Below are 18,179 nucleotides of genomic sequence, written 5' to 3'. Positions count from 1 at the left end.
AAATTTGTTCTTGGTTCTGTGTGAAAGATACTTAAGATTTTAAAATATCATAAATTATAATATACTGTATATTCAGACTCAACTCTGAATAATATTGTTTAAAACGTGACGATTTTAAATAATTTGTAAAACGGCGTATCGTATAGGCAAAATAGCTACATCGCTGCGCTGAAGAACTTACGATTTTAAAAATAGGTACCATAATTCAATTGATATTTTAGTTTTAAGTTTTAAAGCCATCTTCGCGCGTGTTACAATGTCCATGTAATATATGTTATGCGATGTTAAATTGTGCCAAATATAAAAAAAAAATTGATTTGTGAATGGCGCACATTAAATATCCATAAAAAAGATAAATAGCTTAATAAATAAATATTTTTTCCATTATATATAAATCCACTGCACTTATCATTCCAAAACATTTAAAAACACAGCGACCAACGCCACATAATGTGTTTTTATATGTTCTGTGAATTTTTAATGTATAAATAGTCGGAGAAAATTTGAACAAAAAAAAAATGTTTTTATTTTAAATAGAAAAACTATTTTAATTTGAGTGATCACAATTCTAGAGCTCTCAAATTAACACGTTTTACCCGCGTGGGACAAATCAAATTCGATTTAATTTATCAATTTATTTTGTGGTTTTGCTGCAGCGTAGCGGCGAAGAATTTCTCATAGTATCAGTATATTATGGTTTTATATATTATTATAACTCCAAAAAAGATGTTTGAAAAATTTGCGTTTTTTTTTGTTTTTATTAATAGTTATAGTTTATTTTATTGTTGTAAATTATTTTTATCGCTGGTAGTCGAAATGCGTCAGAAATATAATATACTTAAAAAATTTAGTAGAAATTAAATTTATATTAGAATGTAAAAATGGGTCATTAAACGGAAAAACGGTAATAATATCGTGATCATACGTGAAATCCGGATTCCATAAATCGAATTCGCTCATCACCATATAGTAGTATTCCTAGCTGTACATTTTGCAGAAACAATAATTTCCCACGGGTGGTTACGATATTTATTTTCACTTCATTATCTCGAGATAAATATTTAAAACTAGCGTACAATGATATTTTCGTGATATCGTGTAATTATAGTTTAGTTAATGATTCACTCCAGACCTGCATCAGCTGTCTGCGGGAAAATAACGGAGATGATGACAATATAATAATAGGTACGGTCGTTCAGAGTTAACGATAACAATACGCGGAACAAATCAAATTCAATTTATTCGGTGGTTCTGCTCCGGCGATGTGTTTCTCGTGATGTCACGTTTTCGAGTGTAGGTAGAGGAGGTATTTGAAAAATGCGTTTTACATTCGAATGTAGTTATTCCTATACTCGTGTAATACACGCATTTATTGATGGAACGAACTACGTTTCACACGGGCATCTATATATATGCAGTATATGTACAGTTTATTTTTTTTTTACGAATCGAACGTTTTTATTTCTTTGGCGTCGTTTATATTATTATTATTATTATTATTATTGTTGTTCCTATGCGCAATATTTGTTATTTGGACTGAATGTACCCGCGAGGAGCGACGCGCATTATTGTAATATATTATTATTTTATATCGTTTCTCGGCTATGGAAGGATAAACGATTTTACGGAGATTATAATAATAATATAATATTATTCGAGAGACTCGCAGCGTAATACAAATTTGAAACAGCCGTAATTCTAATTTTATTAGCTCGAGAGTTTTATCTGAACTGCGTATAGATGACATTTCGAACGAAAATTGTAATGCCACTTTATATAGGTACTAAAATATTATACAGTCAAATAGTTTATCGCGACGAAAAACAATACATTACAATGCATTACAGTCATAAGTTTTTATGACGGTCTAAAAAGTTGTGATGAATAATTTCGATTATCATAATATAATATAATAGTAATAAGAATGATAATGATGATATGATTTATTTAGCCCAATCGATTAATCGACGGTCCGCACATCATATTCCTCGGAGACTTTAGTTTTCAATGCGTATATTTAAACTAATTTGAGTTATATAATAATATAATAATATTTTTTTGTGGTTCTATGGTCTGAAGGGATCCGAGTAAAATGTAAAAACCACTTACACGATTATGTCGTCGTCGTACCGTGGACAATAACTTTGACCGGCATCGTTATTTTTCATTTAAATTTCTTCTATCGTTTTTTCGTGGAGCCTTTGAGTGCGTACGCTGTACGATACAGGGATAAGCTGACCCGAAAAAGACGAAACGAAAAACACAAATACTAACAATAATAATAATTTATAATAACGGTTGTCACATTTCGTTAATTTACAGCAAACAATAATAACACATAACGCGATGATAAATAATAATATGATGGTTAAATAATTTTCATAATCGAGTGCCGGTATAAAAGAATTTCAACAACAAAAGTTAATGAATATATATTATTATATTATGTTACGAAAATGCGTCGGGACTTCTATTTATATAATTATATTAGGTCCCCTAGTTGATCATAATTTTTAATACATTCTCGTATCCTTCAAACTGTATGAAAAACATTTTTTTTTCTTTTTCAAAACCGAAACATTAGACTTATAAAACGAGAGTGTAGCCAGTTAAAAATAAATCATCCAATTGTTTATTTTATACCGCGCCAGCTATTTTGTCAAACAAACGTTGCGTGCACAATGCATATAATATTACATATACATTTTAGGTACATATATATATATATATATACGTCGTATACCGTACTTTATACGTTATATCATAGTATTATTCAATTTATAATACACAGTAAATAAGCGTTTGAAGTGTAGGAAATTTAAAGAAAAATCGCAAGGTGGATGAATATAATATACCTATAGTGTATTGAACGACCAAATACCGCGAAAAGAGACAAAGGCTACAAGTCTACAACTATAAACAAGGGAGAAAGTTCCTGGCTGCATCCGAGAAGCATGCTGGAATAAAACATTGATTTACATATTATGGACTTTGGTAATGTAATAACGATATAATATAATATTATCTATATTATATTAGGTTTTATTCACTTATAAATATTTTTTTTTAAACTTCGTGTCCACTTTTTTTTCGACCATAACTATGTTAAATAATATCACACAACGCCATTTAATAATAATTAACTGTGTTCTCTTCTCATTTTTCTTCTTTAACTAAGTAATTTGTATAATTGAATAATAATTATTATTACCAAATATACCCAGTACTTATTTATAAAAAATGTTATTTAATTTTAATTAATTATGTCATAATGATATTAACGCGAAATGGCCCATCTCTGCAGTTGTATAACTGACAGTGTAAATTACTCACAGTGTTGAGAGTTTAATAATATACAAAATAAATAAAATTATGAAAAGTAAAATGTATACACATAATATATAACGCTTGATCATCATAGCGTACGATTCGGATAGACTTTTTAAAAACAGCATGCGATTAGAAATTCTTATTTATATATTTGGGCAAGAGAAAATATTGTACCTCGATCAGTTGGTTGTGGGAGAAGACACGAGGAACACGCGATGATAAGAAGGCCGATAACGGATTTCGTAGACTTGCTTGGGACGGGTGTGTAATGGTACTCAGAAATAAAAAAATGTATCTTTTTGGGCAGCGAATAAAAAAGATGAACCGATTTGTATAGTTAATGCATCGCGTTTAAGGATATGTACGGAGAGCATCACAGTCGACTTATACGGTCGGTGACGAAATGGAGACCTAATAAAAGTCGTCTGAGGGGAATGCCCAGGCGGGTAGACCGAGTCGAAGACGATCTAAAAATATCGGGAGCGCTGAAAGGTGAATAGAGATGGCAGCACAAAGGGAAACGTGGAAGGAGATTGTGGAAGCCGAAGACGATTTGAGTATATCGGAGTGGAAGGAAGGCGCAAAGCGATGAAGATGTGGCAGCACACAGAGAGACGCGGAGTGAGATTGTGGAATCCGAAGACGATCTAAGTATATCGGAGTGCAAGGAAGACGCAAAGCGATGAAGAGTTGGAAGCACTTAGAGAAACGGTTGGGGGGGGAATCATTGTGGAAGCGGGGAAACGGGCGCCTAAATGACTAATAGAATATAAGTAAAAACACTCGGCGCGCGTACCTGTTTGTGGGACTCTTCGAGATGTTTCATGAGCACGGCGACCACTACGTTGACCAACACGAACTGCGCCATCAGCACGAATATGACGAAGAACATGGGCGCTATGCCGTCGGCGACGCAACAGTTTTTCACGCAGTCCGCCGCGCTGTCGCAGTCCTCGCGGAGTGCGTCCTTCATGATGCCGTTCCAGTTGTCACCGGTGGCCACCCGGAACAGCGTCAGGAACGCCATGCCGAAGTTTCCGAAGTGAGCGTGCTCGCCCAGGCCTTGGCACGAGTGTTCGTCGCTGCACTCTACGCAGAATACATTTGACACGTGTCGGTGATAACGTTTTAATGCACAAATATTGAAGTGTGATGATAATAATAATAAAAATAATGACCAGGAAACGGGGCTGACCTGATGTGCTGAAAAAAACTTTGAAACACGCATTTAAACGTGCACTTAAAAAGATAAAATAAAATTTGAACCATCGATTATATAAATATTATGCAGTGTAGTGAAATATTATGCAATAATATAAATTTGAAAAAGCGCAGTTAAACATGATTTAAATTTATTTTTTCAATTAAATGAATGGTAGTTTTGAGGAAAAAGGAAAATCATTTTACATTTTTTTTTTAAAACCCTAAGAAATGTATATGAAGTAACCTATATAGTATAATAGTTTTGTACATAATTGTAATTTAAAAAAAAATGTCTCTTAAAAATTGGATAGTATTTTTAAATCGCGTTAATTCGTTTCGTTCAAAAATTTTATTTTTCTCATAAATGATCTAAAACAATGATATTTTATTTCAAATATGCAGTCAAAACAAACAAACCTTTACAATTCTTTTATTAAAATCTAGACATCACGTATTTCGTATCATTTATACACCTGTATAGTTTTGTATTTGTATCAGTTTTCTCCCATTTATTTTTCGAGCGAATATATAAAGCATCAAGTCCCAAACCTTATTCATGCCCTTCCCTGGCAATTATTATTTTGATACAGACAAGCAGTTACACTTGATACATTTTTCGTTTTTTAAAAACGTGAACGTGAGACGTTCATATTATGACGTTATGACAATGCGATAATTATTCAATGCGCTTACCGAGTCTTCCAAACAATTCCACACCTAATGCGGCAAATATGAAGAACAATAGAAAAAACAGGAGCCCTAAATTTCCCACTTGAGGTAATGCTTGCATCACGGTATCCAAAAGAGCTCTTATTCCTTTAGCCATTTTCAGTAATTTTAAAACTGAAAAAAAAAGCCACAACAATTATTATTATTATACTATACATATATATTATTCTTCAATAATATAATAGTAATAATACGTATATCATGTACGTACAACAGAATAGTGATAATAATTTTCTTTATGTACCTACATATTTTATGACATCATGTACTATTTTTATGACAATATAATATCAACATAGGTATTATGATATTATCTTAAAAACAAGAGATTTAATATCGTATGTAATTCAAAGTTTTAATGAAATTTTTTTTTTTAACGAAAAAGTTATTATTTTTTTAATAATTTTTTAGTTCTCCTGACATGTATGAAAAATATTTATATTTTCGTAAAAAGTTTACGTACTCATCTAATTATTTTCAAAATCTCAAATTACGTATTTACCACGTTATTTTTTTTTGTTTACCGATTGAAAACAATTCGAATGGAGCATATTATGTCATTATTCGGTATTGCGGTCAACTACAAAGCGTGGTTATCGTTATTTTAAATACGTACCAATGGATGTAGTTTTAAATATAAGACGGCCAAATAAACTAGACCAAGACAAACAAATGACTTAAGTTATGCACTAATCCCAAAAGATTTACCTACACTGTCGAAAATCGTGGGAAAATATTTAAATCGTCGTATTCCTCGAACAAATAAATTTATTATTTATTCGTTTAAATTTCGTCGTTGCTCTCGTAATAACCATAATAATATACAGATGCACAGTGCACACATGTATACCTACGGCCACTGCCGGCACAATTTCCGTGATTTATGAATGTTTAGGATAGGAAAATCCGATTTTCGTTTAATTCCCAAAGTCGTTGCACGTATAATAGTAGCCCAACCTGGGTACTTATAAGTTATAACGAAATGCGTTAACGATGTTTATTTTCATAACGAAAACACACGCGCATATTATTGGCGTATTACCTATACTAAAACGTTTCTCTATAGCGAACACACATATATACATGGCACCTACTGTACGACATTGCGATCGTTATTGCACTAATTGGCTGTTTTAAGGTATGCAAACATACTCAAAACTCACCCCCCACCCATCACCCACCCGAATAAACACACACACACGCGAAGATTATTGCCTTATATACGTGGATGTGTAGTTGATATGTGGTGGTAGGTTGGAGTTGTACACCCGCAAGAGAGAAAATTATACGAAATGTCCATGCTTATACTGCAGGCAATACTTAATATATATATATGTCATATATAAAATATACTAAACATATATGAGGGTCAAGGAGATTCTTTTATCGCCTAAACAGCTGTAATTTTCTACATGTGAATTCGTATATTTTTTTTTAAAGAATGTTATGTGATTTCGACATTATAAAAATGTATACTATTCTTATTATTTTTTATTATCATCATCGTTTTTTTTTTTTTTAGATATTTAAAGTTTAGATGAGCGGAATAGTCCAATCAAATGTTCAGAGTAGGACTCCACCTGCGAAAATTCATCTCGCTCATCTAAAATTGAAATGCTTTCAACATAAACGATATAAATTGACTGTTTAGATTTATTACGTATACACTATACGCATTATATTATATTGTATACTGTATAATATGATATTTTCGACGTATATTGACCTCCGTTCGGCGATTACTATTTTAACATAATTTTTACGCACCCCTAGCGATCCTCATGACTCTCATCACTCGGATGATGGTCGGATTGATGGGTATGATTTTCGATTCCAATTCTTCTAACGTGATACCCACTATGGACAATATAACGATTCCAATGTCCAATATATTCCATCTGCAATAAACAAATAAATAATAATAATAATAATAATAATAATATATGTGACGTCGTCGTATCAATACAAAATTATGATGTAAAAGCTTATGGGGTGAGATTAAAATCAAAGTTAACCCTCCTCTCCTCCTTATCCACCTTTTGTGAGGCTGTACAATGCGTATACGTACTTGTCCTTCACGTAGAGCTGAAGTCCCAGCGCCAACATTTTCATCACGCACTCCAGTATAAACACGGCGGTGAAAAAATAATTGAATATTTTCAACGCATAAGTCAACGCCTGAAAAAAAAACGGGGTGAATACTCGTCGGGTTATTTTTTTTCAAGTACATATTTACAAATATACAGTTTGCACGTGAAACAAAAAGAAAAAAAAACGGGTCGATACTATTTAAGTACACGCGTGGAATGTGTGCACTAACATAATATTTTAATATAATGTATAGGTACCTATACGGCGGGAGAAAAACTCTAAAATTTTTCCAAATATTATTATTTAATCTGGCGACTCTGAAAATACACTCACTTTGGGCATCATGTAGAATTCTAGTGCCATCGTGACCACGTTGAGACCGATAACGGCAGCGATGGCCAAATCGAAATATTTGGACGTGACTACGCTGTGCACCAACAGCCTGGCGCTGCTGTAGTCTCTGTAATACGGTGGCTCGTGCATTTCTATAATAATTACGAAACAACGGATAAACGTACAGTTAATTATCTCTGTTATGTTTGTTTTTCGTTCGTATCGCAGCAGTAGTGTTTCCCTGCAGAAACTCACTTCTCCGCTTTTTTTCCATTTGCTTGGCCCGTTTGGCCAGCCGCCGGACTCGCTCTTCTTTTTCCTGTTCCTCCCGGCACCGGTGAAAGTTTTCCACCACCACGCCGACGAACATGTTGAGCACGAAAAACCCGACTAGCAGTATGAACGATATAAAGTACAACAGCCGCCATTCCGAATAGTTTTCGATCGGCTGAGTGAAGCAAATAAACGCGAAAAATCCCAAAAATAACAATTATAATATTATTTTTTATTATACGTCATATAACGCAATAATTATATCGTAGTACACGCACGTCACGTGCCACCGATACAGCTACGATTTGCTGCCGTCGTTAGATAATATTTTATTTTACGCACTTGTTGATCAACTCCCACGGCGTCCAGACCCGTGTACATGATGTTCACCCAGCCGTCTCTGGACGACAGCACGAACAGAGACATCAACGCCTTGCCCAGATCGTCGAAATTGTATTTTTGATTGACCCATGCGTTTTTCTTGTCGGCCAGACATTCCTTTTTGTCGCGCACGTGTTTGATGTTGGGGCCCTCGCAGTGAAAAAACGTCCCTTTGAAAAGCTATGAACGGGACACAAAACGATCGGTTTGTTGTTTTCCGAAACTGACGGATTTTATTCTTATACGCATTATTATAATATTATATGTACTGGAAATGGCCTTCGCGTCAACGGATAATACCATTATAGCACTGAGCTAGTGCCTATACGAGGTGTTTCACTTAAACGGTTACACGGATCGTTATTTCGGCGGATGACTTTAGATTGAAATGGACATTTTTGACTAAGATAACGGATATTAGGTAATAAATATTATAATCACAAATTCTGTCCAATTTTTAAAATTATTCCCCTTTCAGTATCTATGCGCATTCGCGGTATGATACTTAATATATTATTTTAAACGGTGACACATATATTATAATTATTATTAGGATTACAAAATTTAGATATACCTACCCATTTTTTCAATAACAACTTCTTTGATGAGTAAACTTTTTTCTACGTTCTACCTAAACAATTGACTGACTTACAGAAGTTTAAAGTTTAGACAAATACTGGTTTTTCATTGTTTGAAAAAAAAAATGCAAAACACGTTTCATGGTAAGTTTTCAGTCTACGTGTATTGTTATTTGTTATCATTTAATTTAATGTGCCTTTGTCACCGGACCTTTAATTTTATTATTTTTCATTGTTTTTAGTAATATTTTTTTTCGCATAAAACAATTCGAATATCTCCACATTAAAAATCCATTTTAAAAGAAAACTTTTAATTGCAGTACGTCAGTCAATTGTAGAGATAAAAAAGTTTGTTCATCAAAGTTGCTTGACAATAATAATAGAACTATTTAAATTCGGTTATGATGATATGTGTCATCACTTAAAAAAATACTAGTTTTATTGCGACTGCGCACACCGACGAGGTACCATTTTTGAAAGTTGACCTGAAATGTGTATTTTTTAGTATCCTCTATCTTTATCAAAAATATTCATTTTAACATAATGTATCATAGTCATCCAGTTGAGATGTGTTGAATTAGTATTTAACTGAAGCACACCGTATATGGCACCAGGCAGTATATGGGCACTTGATGTTTGTACTACAGTAGTCTATACTATATAGCTGACCTCAATAACACAACTTGAACACTTTTAATATCAAATGTACGTATCGATAATCAGCAATATCAAAATCACCGATATGCCAATTATTTTAATTAATTAAAAAATATATTATGTACCGAGCACTTGATCAAACCATACATTCTGTTAATGAATTGTTCATTATATTAAGGATTTCACTTGACTATAAAATAATTTGAGAGTGCATGCTATTTGTATTTATTTAATGTATACCTATCGAATATTTTTGTTGAATACACAGATAGATGCATTATTTTTGTGTTGTATTTAGTTCCATGTAATTTAATTAAAACGCCGGTCCTATAATATACTGGTAAAAATGTTATAGCTCCGAGTAAAATCATTTAGAATTTCCAAATTATTTTTTTTACATACCTAACCCATGCGGTTATGTTGATTGATAAAATATTTACAAATATTCACATTTTATTTTTCAGAAGGAGAATTTTAATTTGGTAACACTATTCTGTTGAGCGTTAAAACGAGATACAAGCGAAACAGTTTAATATTGTGTTAGTAAATAGTGTACATTCAAGTTGATTTGAGATTCTGAGCGGAGCGATAAATGTATCGGTTATTTACAACGAAGTGTATTTATTTTTAAACTTCAAGGGTGATTTACCGTAGCAAATTGGATCTGCTTGGTACTGTGGTGGTAGGAGGAGGGGGGGGGGGGTCGAGTATTTATAACACTGTTGATGTAATAGCAGCTTTAGATTTATAGTTTTAATGGAGCCGATACATCGATATGACGTATTAATCGGAAGCGATTTTTATTGCACATTTAATTTATATCTACTAAGTCATTTCACGTTTTATTCACTGAAATAGGTAGTTTTTTGATTTTTCGTACGAGATTATTTTTTCCGTTGGGGTGTTAAACGTTAAGAACATAATATTGAGAAACTGCGTCGCAAAAATTAAATTAATCGGTTTAACACATTATCGACAGTTTTATTTTATAGTTGGTGTTCACGCCCCGACCGACTTTGATCAAGCTAACCTATCTATTAACTAATGAATTTTACACAATTAACACACTAGGCAGGTGCCTACTATATATATGGCACTACATTATGACGCACGAAATTTCCGCGAGTACCTACGACATAACACTCCATTAGGTTTTGGCTCGTGTTTAAGCGGCGGCGTAACACGACTATTAAGATACGACCACCTGCACACGCAAACTATATTAATATTTTGTAACGCGAGTAAACTTGACGTCAGATATTTTGATTTAATAGGTACAAACCACGGTTATCTGCACTGTATCTCTATAACCGTGGTACAAACCGAAGTTAATTTGCAAAAGGCCACGGAGTCACATCAGATTATATACCGTGTCGTCGAGTTATTTATTTGCGCAGACATGATGTCAACTGATTTAGTATGCGCCGATGTTAACCGTGGAGTCACAACTAATTAGTGTTGTATTGGTTACCAATTAAAACCAAACTTGTATTATTCAGTCCAGAGACTAACATATATAAGGTACCTATATTTTTCGTACTTCGTACTTCTCAAAAATAATCTAGTAGATAAGTATCCATACTAAATCGACATTAGCACGAGTTGTTTTTGAGTTATTTAACTTCGTGAACGATAGTGGATCCATGAAAATAGGGTCGGAAGTTTTTGAGTCCATATAATGATTTGATAATCAAAGTAATATTATATTAATCAATCATTATAATCAACGTTATATAATTTGTAACAATTGTTTGAGTCATATTATAATTTTGGTATTTATTAATACTACATCGAATAAAATATCTATTTTTATTTTTGTAAATCAATTTGTATGGTCTATTATCCTTAATATATACATTAAATTATTAACAGGTTGTAACAGTAACGCCTGACAAATTAAATAACTTTTGTTATAATCAATTTTTAAAATTGTTTTTTTATATTTAAATTATTGACTTGCGCGCAATACGTATAAAATATAACATTTTATTTTTTTTTTGAATAGGTACTGAAAATAAAAAAATTAAAATTGATTAAAATGTTTTTTTTTTTAACTTCAATATAGCTAATTTTTAAATCTGGTTTTTAGAATAATTCTTACTGTAAAAACATTTACCTACGTCAAGTGGTTTATTTTTATGACTTATAAAATATCAAATTTTTGTTTTTAGTAAGACTCTTTTATCTGAAAACTAATAACTTTTAAAAATATTTATATTTTAGCAAGCATCTATTTAAAAGTTCTCATAAAATACTTTAAAAAGTCCATACTTTTTGAATTTAAAATGTTTTTTTACGGTTGGATCAACTTTAGGTACTTAACAAAAATAATGAGATTTAAAATAATAAAAATAAATAAACTACATGTGTTATAAATGTTATAAATGTTTTCTACAGTCAACTTTTTTATAAAAAATCAGATTTACAAATTGGCTTCTTTAAAGTTTTTAAAAAATATTTTTATCAGATTTAGTAATTTGCAAATTTTAAAAAATCTTGTTAAAAAAAAAAAATAATAATATTGAATAGAACAAAAGTTATATTTCATTTGTTAGGTCTTTTTGTTATACTATGTACAATTTAATAATTCAGAAACTTATCGTTAGAATAAATATTTTAATTTAGATACATAAAAAAAATATTCAAAAATATCATCTGGTTAACAGTAAAAAAGAGTGGTTATTATATTCAAATATGAAGTTTGTATCATCACGGGATACTCATTGAATAGAATAATAAATCTAAGTAAGTCTGTAAGTTATTGAAAATATGGTCTTTAAGCATACCAAAAAATCGGAATTTGAATAAATACAAAATCAAAATTGAAAATGGAGATATGCTCTGGCACCCTACACAATCGCTCTTTGTAAATATTATTATACAATTATATTACGCAACCGCTAATTGAAAATCAATTCATCAGAATATAGTTGCATATCTGCATAATCAAACGTATATGATTTTTTGTTTGTTTGTTATTTTAAAAAAATGGGGTCCCTAATTAGAATGAATCGATTTTAATTTTGAAAAAATTTAAGTTTTATCAGATTTTTTACCAGGGTAGGATGTTCAAGTTTTTTTCCAATTTAATAGCATAAATATTCAAATTCTTAGAAATATTCAAATTATAATATCAAAAACAAAAAATGGTCTCCTCAAAACCTGAAAATGATTTTAATAAATTTAAATCCTCTTTCAGAATGGAATTAGGTTAGTTCTAAAAGGTCCAATTTATTTCTAGCTTTCAGGTCTAAAACTGTACAATAGATAAACTGTTCCCTTTATAATTAGTGTTAATTAACAATGGTTAAAGGTTAAAGTATAAAAGACTATTTAAATTTAAATTTTAGTTATTTTGATAAGTTGGCATTGGTTAAAATTTTTTTTTTTACAATAATTTATGCAACGAAAAACAAATAGAAACAAAACGCATGTTCTTAATAAATCCATTGCCTGACAACCGCGCATTCAAAATGTTGTATAACAAAATTCAACAAAAGTTATCTTTTTTATAATAATAATAATAATATACTCACTTGAACTCCTAAAATACCGAAAATTATGAAAAATGTACAACAAATCAGTACAATATTGCCTATTGGCCTCAACGACGAAAGCAGTGTCTGTACCACTAATTTTAGGCCCGGGGCTCTGTTGATCACTCTCAACGGCCTCAGCGATCTTAACAGTCTAAACACCTGCAAACAGAATAGTAAACACGTTTTGATTACACGATGTGTTATGACTTTGTAAAAAAAAAAAAATCCAATTCTGGAAAATATTATGTAACATTATTAAATTATATAATATAACACAGAGAGAGAGAGAGAGAGAGAGAGAGAGAATAATAATAATTGAAACATGCAAGGCGTTTCTTAGATTTCGTAAATACGAGAAACCGATCGATGAACGTGGTTCTATTTCGTATTTAAGACAACGACCACGTGACTTTTAATACTATACGACAAACACATATATGGCTAATCCACCCCCTATAGACATTATACCTACTATGGTCGTATGATAAAAAATATAATAATATGTAAGTATCGGTCACGTCGTCTATGCCGGCTGCTGTAAATCGTATATTATAATATACTCACCCTCAGTATTCCAAATATCTTTGGGCTGCTTTCGGAGATCAGTGACATGAGCAGATCTATGATGGACACGACCACGAGCAAACCGTCCATGATGTTCCAACCGGACTTGAAATACGGTTCCGTGCCGTAAAACATGCCCGCGGCTACGACCTGTGTGGAGGAGAAACAGAAAAAAAAACCATAATAATATTAATACGTACAACAGACGCAATCGGATTAGGTCGGCAAATAAATTGTAATCCGAAAAGAGGACAATTTTACTTTGACAAACATCTCGAGCGCAAACACCACGGTGAAAACGTAATTGGCCGTGCCCAAAAACGTCCTCTCGTTGCTGTCCGGCGGTATGTTCGGTCTCTCCATGGCCAAAGTGATGCAGTTCAGCGCTATAAACGTGAGCACCGCGTTGTCGAACCATTTTTGCTTGATGAACTTTCCACACGATTGCCTGAAACTTGATTACACACACGACGAGAGCCGTCGGTATATGAGCGAGTACATGTAAGTTGATTTTATTTTTATTGCGAACGGGGTCCCGTCAAGGAATAATGAGTAACGTTTTTCGTTTTTGAGACTTGGGGGCACTTTGGATGACGACGGATAACGAAACGTACAAAAAAAAATGTAATTGAAATACAATAATGTATAATACATAATATGTAGGTCAGCATTGAAAAAGTAAATTGCCGAGTTTTTTTTTGGGCTTGGGAAGGGCGATGTTAAAATTGTTTATGAATTTGGGCACTGTAAGAACTAACAGCTGTATTATAAAGTCACCTACCTACTTAATTATTGTCGAATTGTACGGTTAAATTTACAGTACCTACAATCATACAATGCTTACATATCATTATGTGAACACCATGCATGAAGATTTGAGATAATTTTAGGCACAATAAATCAACTGTAAAGTTTGGTTCATAGTTAATAATTGGAACAAAATAAAATCATAATATTATGGATAATGGAAGTTTGAAAAAAATAATTTAAATATAATGAAGTAAAATTTAAGTTGATAATTTTTTTCAACTCTCAATACATTTTAATCAACTCAATAATGTCTGGTCTTTTATTTCTTGTTACAACTTAGATTTATTATCTTATCAGTTTTATTAATGTAATTCACCCAAAGGCCAAAACGACAAAATTCAAATTTCAAGGGTTAAGTTATAGATACAAACAGTTGGCATATTTATTATATGGATACAATATATGGATGGTGTAGGGTACAACGAATGAATAACGGCATAACGTGATAGATGTAATATATTATCAACTGACTGAAAATAAATTATTGATTGATATCAAGAAACCACAAAAGCACGAAATAAGTTGATTCCAAAGTTATATTTAAACTTTGTTTTATATTTTTTGAATTTTGCGAGAATATTGTATAACAGATTGGTACTGTCTACATTTTATTTTTTCTAGGTCTTGCAGGGGTCTTGGTGGTTTTTTTCTTAAATTAATTTCTATATAATATCAGAGGCACCTAAATATCAAACTTGGCATTCAATAGTACGTGCCTAGTGTAAATTTCTATAATAATTACGAAACAACGGATAAACGTACAGTTAATTATAACACTTATAATATTAGCACACAATTATATTTTTTTAGATTTTGTGAAATCTACCGGTGAGCACTAAACCGCCATCAATTTATCACTGTCCTTATCGTCATAATATATTAAAACTTTATATTTAAACGTTATAATATTAATTCGTATCAAAATATGATATTATATATTTATTTTATAGTCGCAGTTATCCCACAGGTTGGGTCAGGTTAGTTATAGTTATTAATTTATTATAGTTCAAGATTGCCCGGTTCATCTTTATTCAACCCATAATATATCAATTATCACGGCACCGTGTTAGATATTATGGACCTCGTGTAACACCCATCGTCAGTATTGGAGGTCGGAGAAAAAATTCCTCGTTTTTTTTTCGAGACATTTTCAGGTTTGCGATTAAATCTGCAATCATCCTCTGTATTCAAAATCTGTTTTGCATAATTTTTATATTACGTGCGTGGTGCGTGTGTGTTAGTTGTGATTTATATTTCAGCGTAATATATAGGTACGTATACGTGATCGGAGCGTGGCCGACTTCCTATGACCAGATCTGGTCGCGTACGGTACATACCGCAGGCGTCATGCGTAGGTATGGTATTCTGTATTAGTATAGTGTAATATCGGTAATTAGGTACTAAACACACGTGTCTTTGTATGATTGTGGTTTGGCGTGCGTACGCAGTGTTATCGGTCAAAGGCCTACGGGCAATTATGCAAATCTCCCTGTCGTCGGGCAGAACACGTCGCCGGTATTGGGTTAATTTACGCGAAACGAAATAATATCGGTGCTCGCAGCGAAATTTATTTATAAATTCGAGAATTTCATCACACGAGGCACTCCTCCGACCACCCCCCCCCCCTCTGCCTCACACTCACCCCGCCGTCATATTCTCTATACGCACACATAAAACACCCTTATAATTATTTCAGTACACTGTTTGTTTTTAAATCCATTCCCGAGGGGGTCGGGAAGATTAACTTATGAATATTGTATGGAATTTTCTATTCGCGAGCCGTCGCGCGCGGCGTGGCGGGCCGCCGGCGCACAGTTATTTTTTTAACGGACATCGGTGGTCAATAATAATGTGCTGCTGCAGGATGTTTATACAATATTATTATTATTATTATTATCATCATTATTATACGTAGTATGGGAGCACTATATATGAAAACTCATTTCCTCCGTCGGTCCGTTGTGTTTGTTGCGCGGCAAAGGACCTAGCCAACTGTATATACTTTGCGTAGGTATATATATATATATGCTTACCGTTTCGGCGAAAGGCATACGGCGTACAAGCGCACAGGGCGGAGGGTAATCGTCGGACAAAAGAATCGTAATAATAGCTGTTACAGACAGGTATAATTATTGTCGTCGTATAGCCCAGGACGACTGTAGATAATCTGACCGTTTCTATATATGATACGCGTGAACTTCAACGAAGTTGCACTGCAAAGGGTCATCGGCCAAAAGTCGTCTGGGCGAGTCTTTGCAAGAGACGCGTATATTACAATAAACGTTATATTATAATATATGGTACAACAGCAGCACGACAATGTTATTGGAATGATGTCCGTTTTCGAAATCTCATACACGACGGACGTAATAATAATATACGTCACAATATGTTCCATATTTTCGCGACACGTTTGAAATTGCAAAATTGCATAGCATAATATGATAGTACACAGTGTAATGCGATTGCAGCTCAGATTATTATGATTGCACGTCGAGTCGGCCTTAGGTCTTAGGCGCGTACGTGTGCGAGCATAATGATAATAATATTATTACATTGTATTTTCGTTATTACATGCGTTTGGCGTTACGACATTGTCGTACTAATCTAAAACAGACGACAGAGAGAGAGAGAGCAAGTTGGATGTATTAAAATAAGTACGAAATATGTCTAGGAACAATAAATTTAAATGATGGGCACATAAGACATGATTGCGAACGTTGTGATATTATTATTCTAATTTATAGCGTGGTCGTACAATAAAATAATTTATCAATCACAAAAAAATATAGTAAAATGTATAATGGCCGATTGCTGATGACGTGGCGATATGTATAACGTTTGACTGTAAACCTCACAATTATAACTACTAGTGATTTCCTGTTTTCCTGGTTGTTTAATGAGAAAAAAAAGAAAACATCAGCAAGCTCAGACGTGGGGGTGCAGGAGAGCATGGAAGCGATACCTCTTCCAATAAAAAAAAAAGGAAAAAGATTTTTATAAGTATAGGTGAAATGTGCATGTGTAAGTTATTATAATATTATTGTATTACAGTAAAAATACTGACTACACCTAACGACATTAAATCATTATAATTATTTAGAGTACCTATAGTATTATCACATTTATGTCAAACATCGAAAGTAAAATGATTCGGTACTTCATACCTACGTTGTTTAGTACCTAGTAGAACTATTGGTTAATTTCTATTATATTTCGATAAATATTTCAAATTCGAATCCAATACCTTTTAATATTGTTTTCCTAGGTACTTTTTTTTTTTGATCTTAAGCCTGGCATCTACGGCCATTAGCTGTTTTGTACGTTTTAATGTCGGCAGGGGGGGGGGACACGTGTGTGATTATATTATTATTATATTTACCCATACCGACATTATAGATAGTAAAAAATGGCCCTTCCAATTAACACGTTTTTTAAAAATAGTCTTTTTTAAAACTTTATTTCTTTGGAGTGTAAATAAATATGCATAGCGTGACATACCCAGTACTTAATAATATACGTTTATAATTTATTAAATCTACCCCAATACCCCTGATAAACACTCTGGATCGGGACCGTCATTAAATCCCTCGTCAATCAAACTTGCCGCGATAATATTGTCATATTGATCTATAACGGTTGCACGTTATCTTAATCTCGCCGTCCTGCAACCATAGCCGTTATACAGATG

At 32.7% G+C, this 18,179-nt stretch overlaps 1 protein-coding gene across 4 annotated transcripts in view; it reads right to left on the bottom strand.

The window, feature by feature from the left end:
• The window catches only part of LOC132950081 (voltage-dependent T-type calcium channel subunit alpha-1H-like), a 311,428-nt gene that overhangs the window by 5,965 nt on the left and 287,284 nt on the right, over nucleotides 1-18,179 (bottom strand). For all 4 annotated transcript variants that reach the window (XM_061021301.1, XM_061021304.1, XM_061021302.1 and 1 more), the window contains 10 exons: nucleotides 13,940-14,132; nucleotides 13,679-13,828; nucleotides 13,112-13,273; nucleotides 8,302-8,520; nucleotides 7,942-8,134; nucleotides 7,687-7,838; nucleotides 7,331-7,440; nucleotides 7,030-7,160; nucleotides 5,227-5,376; nucleotides 4,127-4,419 (listed from right to left, as the gene is read on the bottom strand). In XM_061021301.1, the coding sequence (XP_060877284.1) occupies nucleotides 4,127-4,419; nucleotides 5,227-5,376; nucleotides 7,030-7,160; nucleotides 7,331-7,440; nucleotides 7,687-7,838; nucleotides 7,942-8,134; nucleotides 8,302-8,520; nucleotides 13,112-13,273; nucleotides 13,679-13,828; nucleotides 13,940-14,132 (1,753 nt within the window). The remainder of the gene's footprint in view (nucleotides 1-4,126; nucleotides 4,420-5,226; nucleotides 5,377-7,029; nucleotides 7,161-7,330; nucleotides 7,441-7,686; nucleotides 7,839-7,941; nucleotides 8,135-8,301; nucleotides 8,521-13,111; nucleotides 13,274-13,678; nucleotides 13,829-13,939; nucleotides 14,133-18,179) is intronic.

The sequence above is a fragment of the Metopolophium dirhodum genome, chromosome 8 (genome assembly GCF_019925205.1).
Source record: "Metopolophium dirhodum isolate CAU chromosome 8, ASM1992520v1, whole genome shotgun sequence".
In the NCBI taxonomy this organism is placed as follows: Eukaryota; Metazoa; Arthropoda; class Insecta; order Hemiptera; family Aphididae; genus Metopolophium; species Metopolophium dirhodum.
The sequence above is the reverse complement of the archived record's forward strand: the minus strand, read 5'-3'. Positions and strand labels throughout refer to the sequence as shown.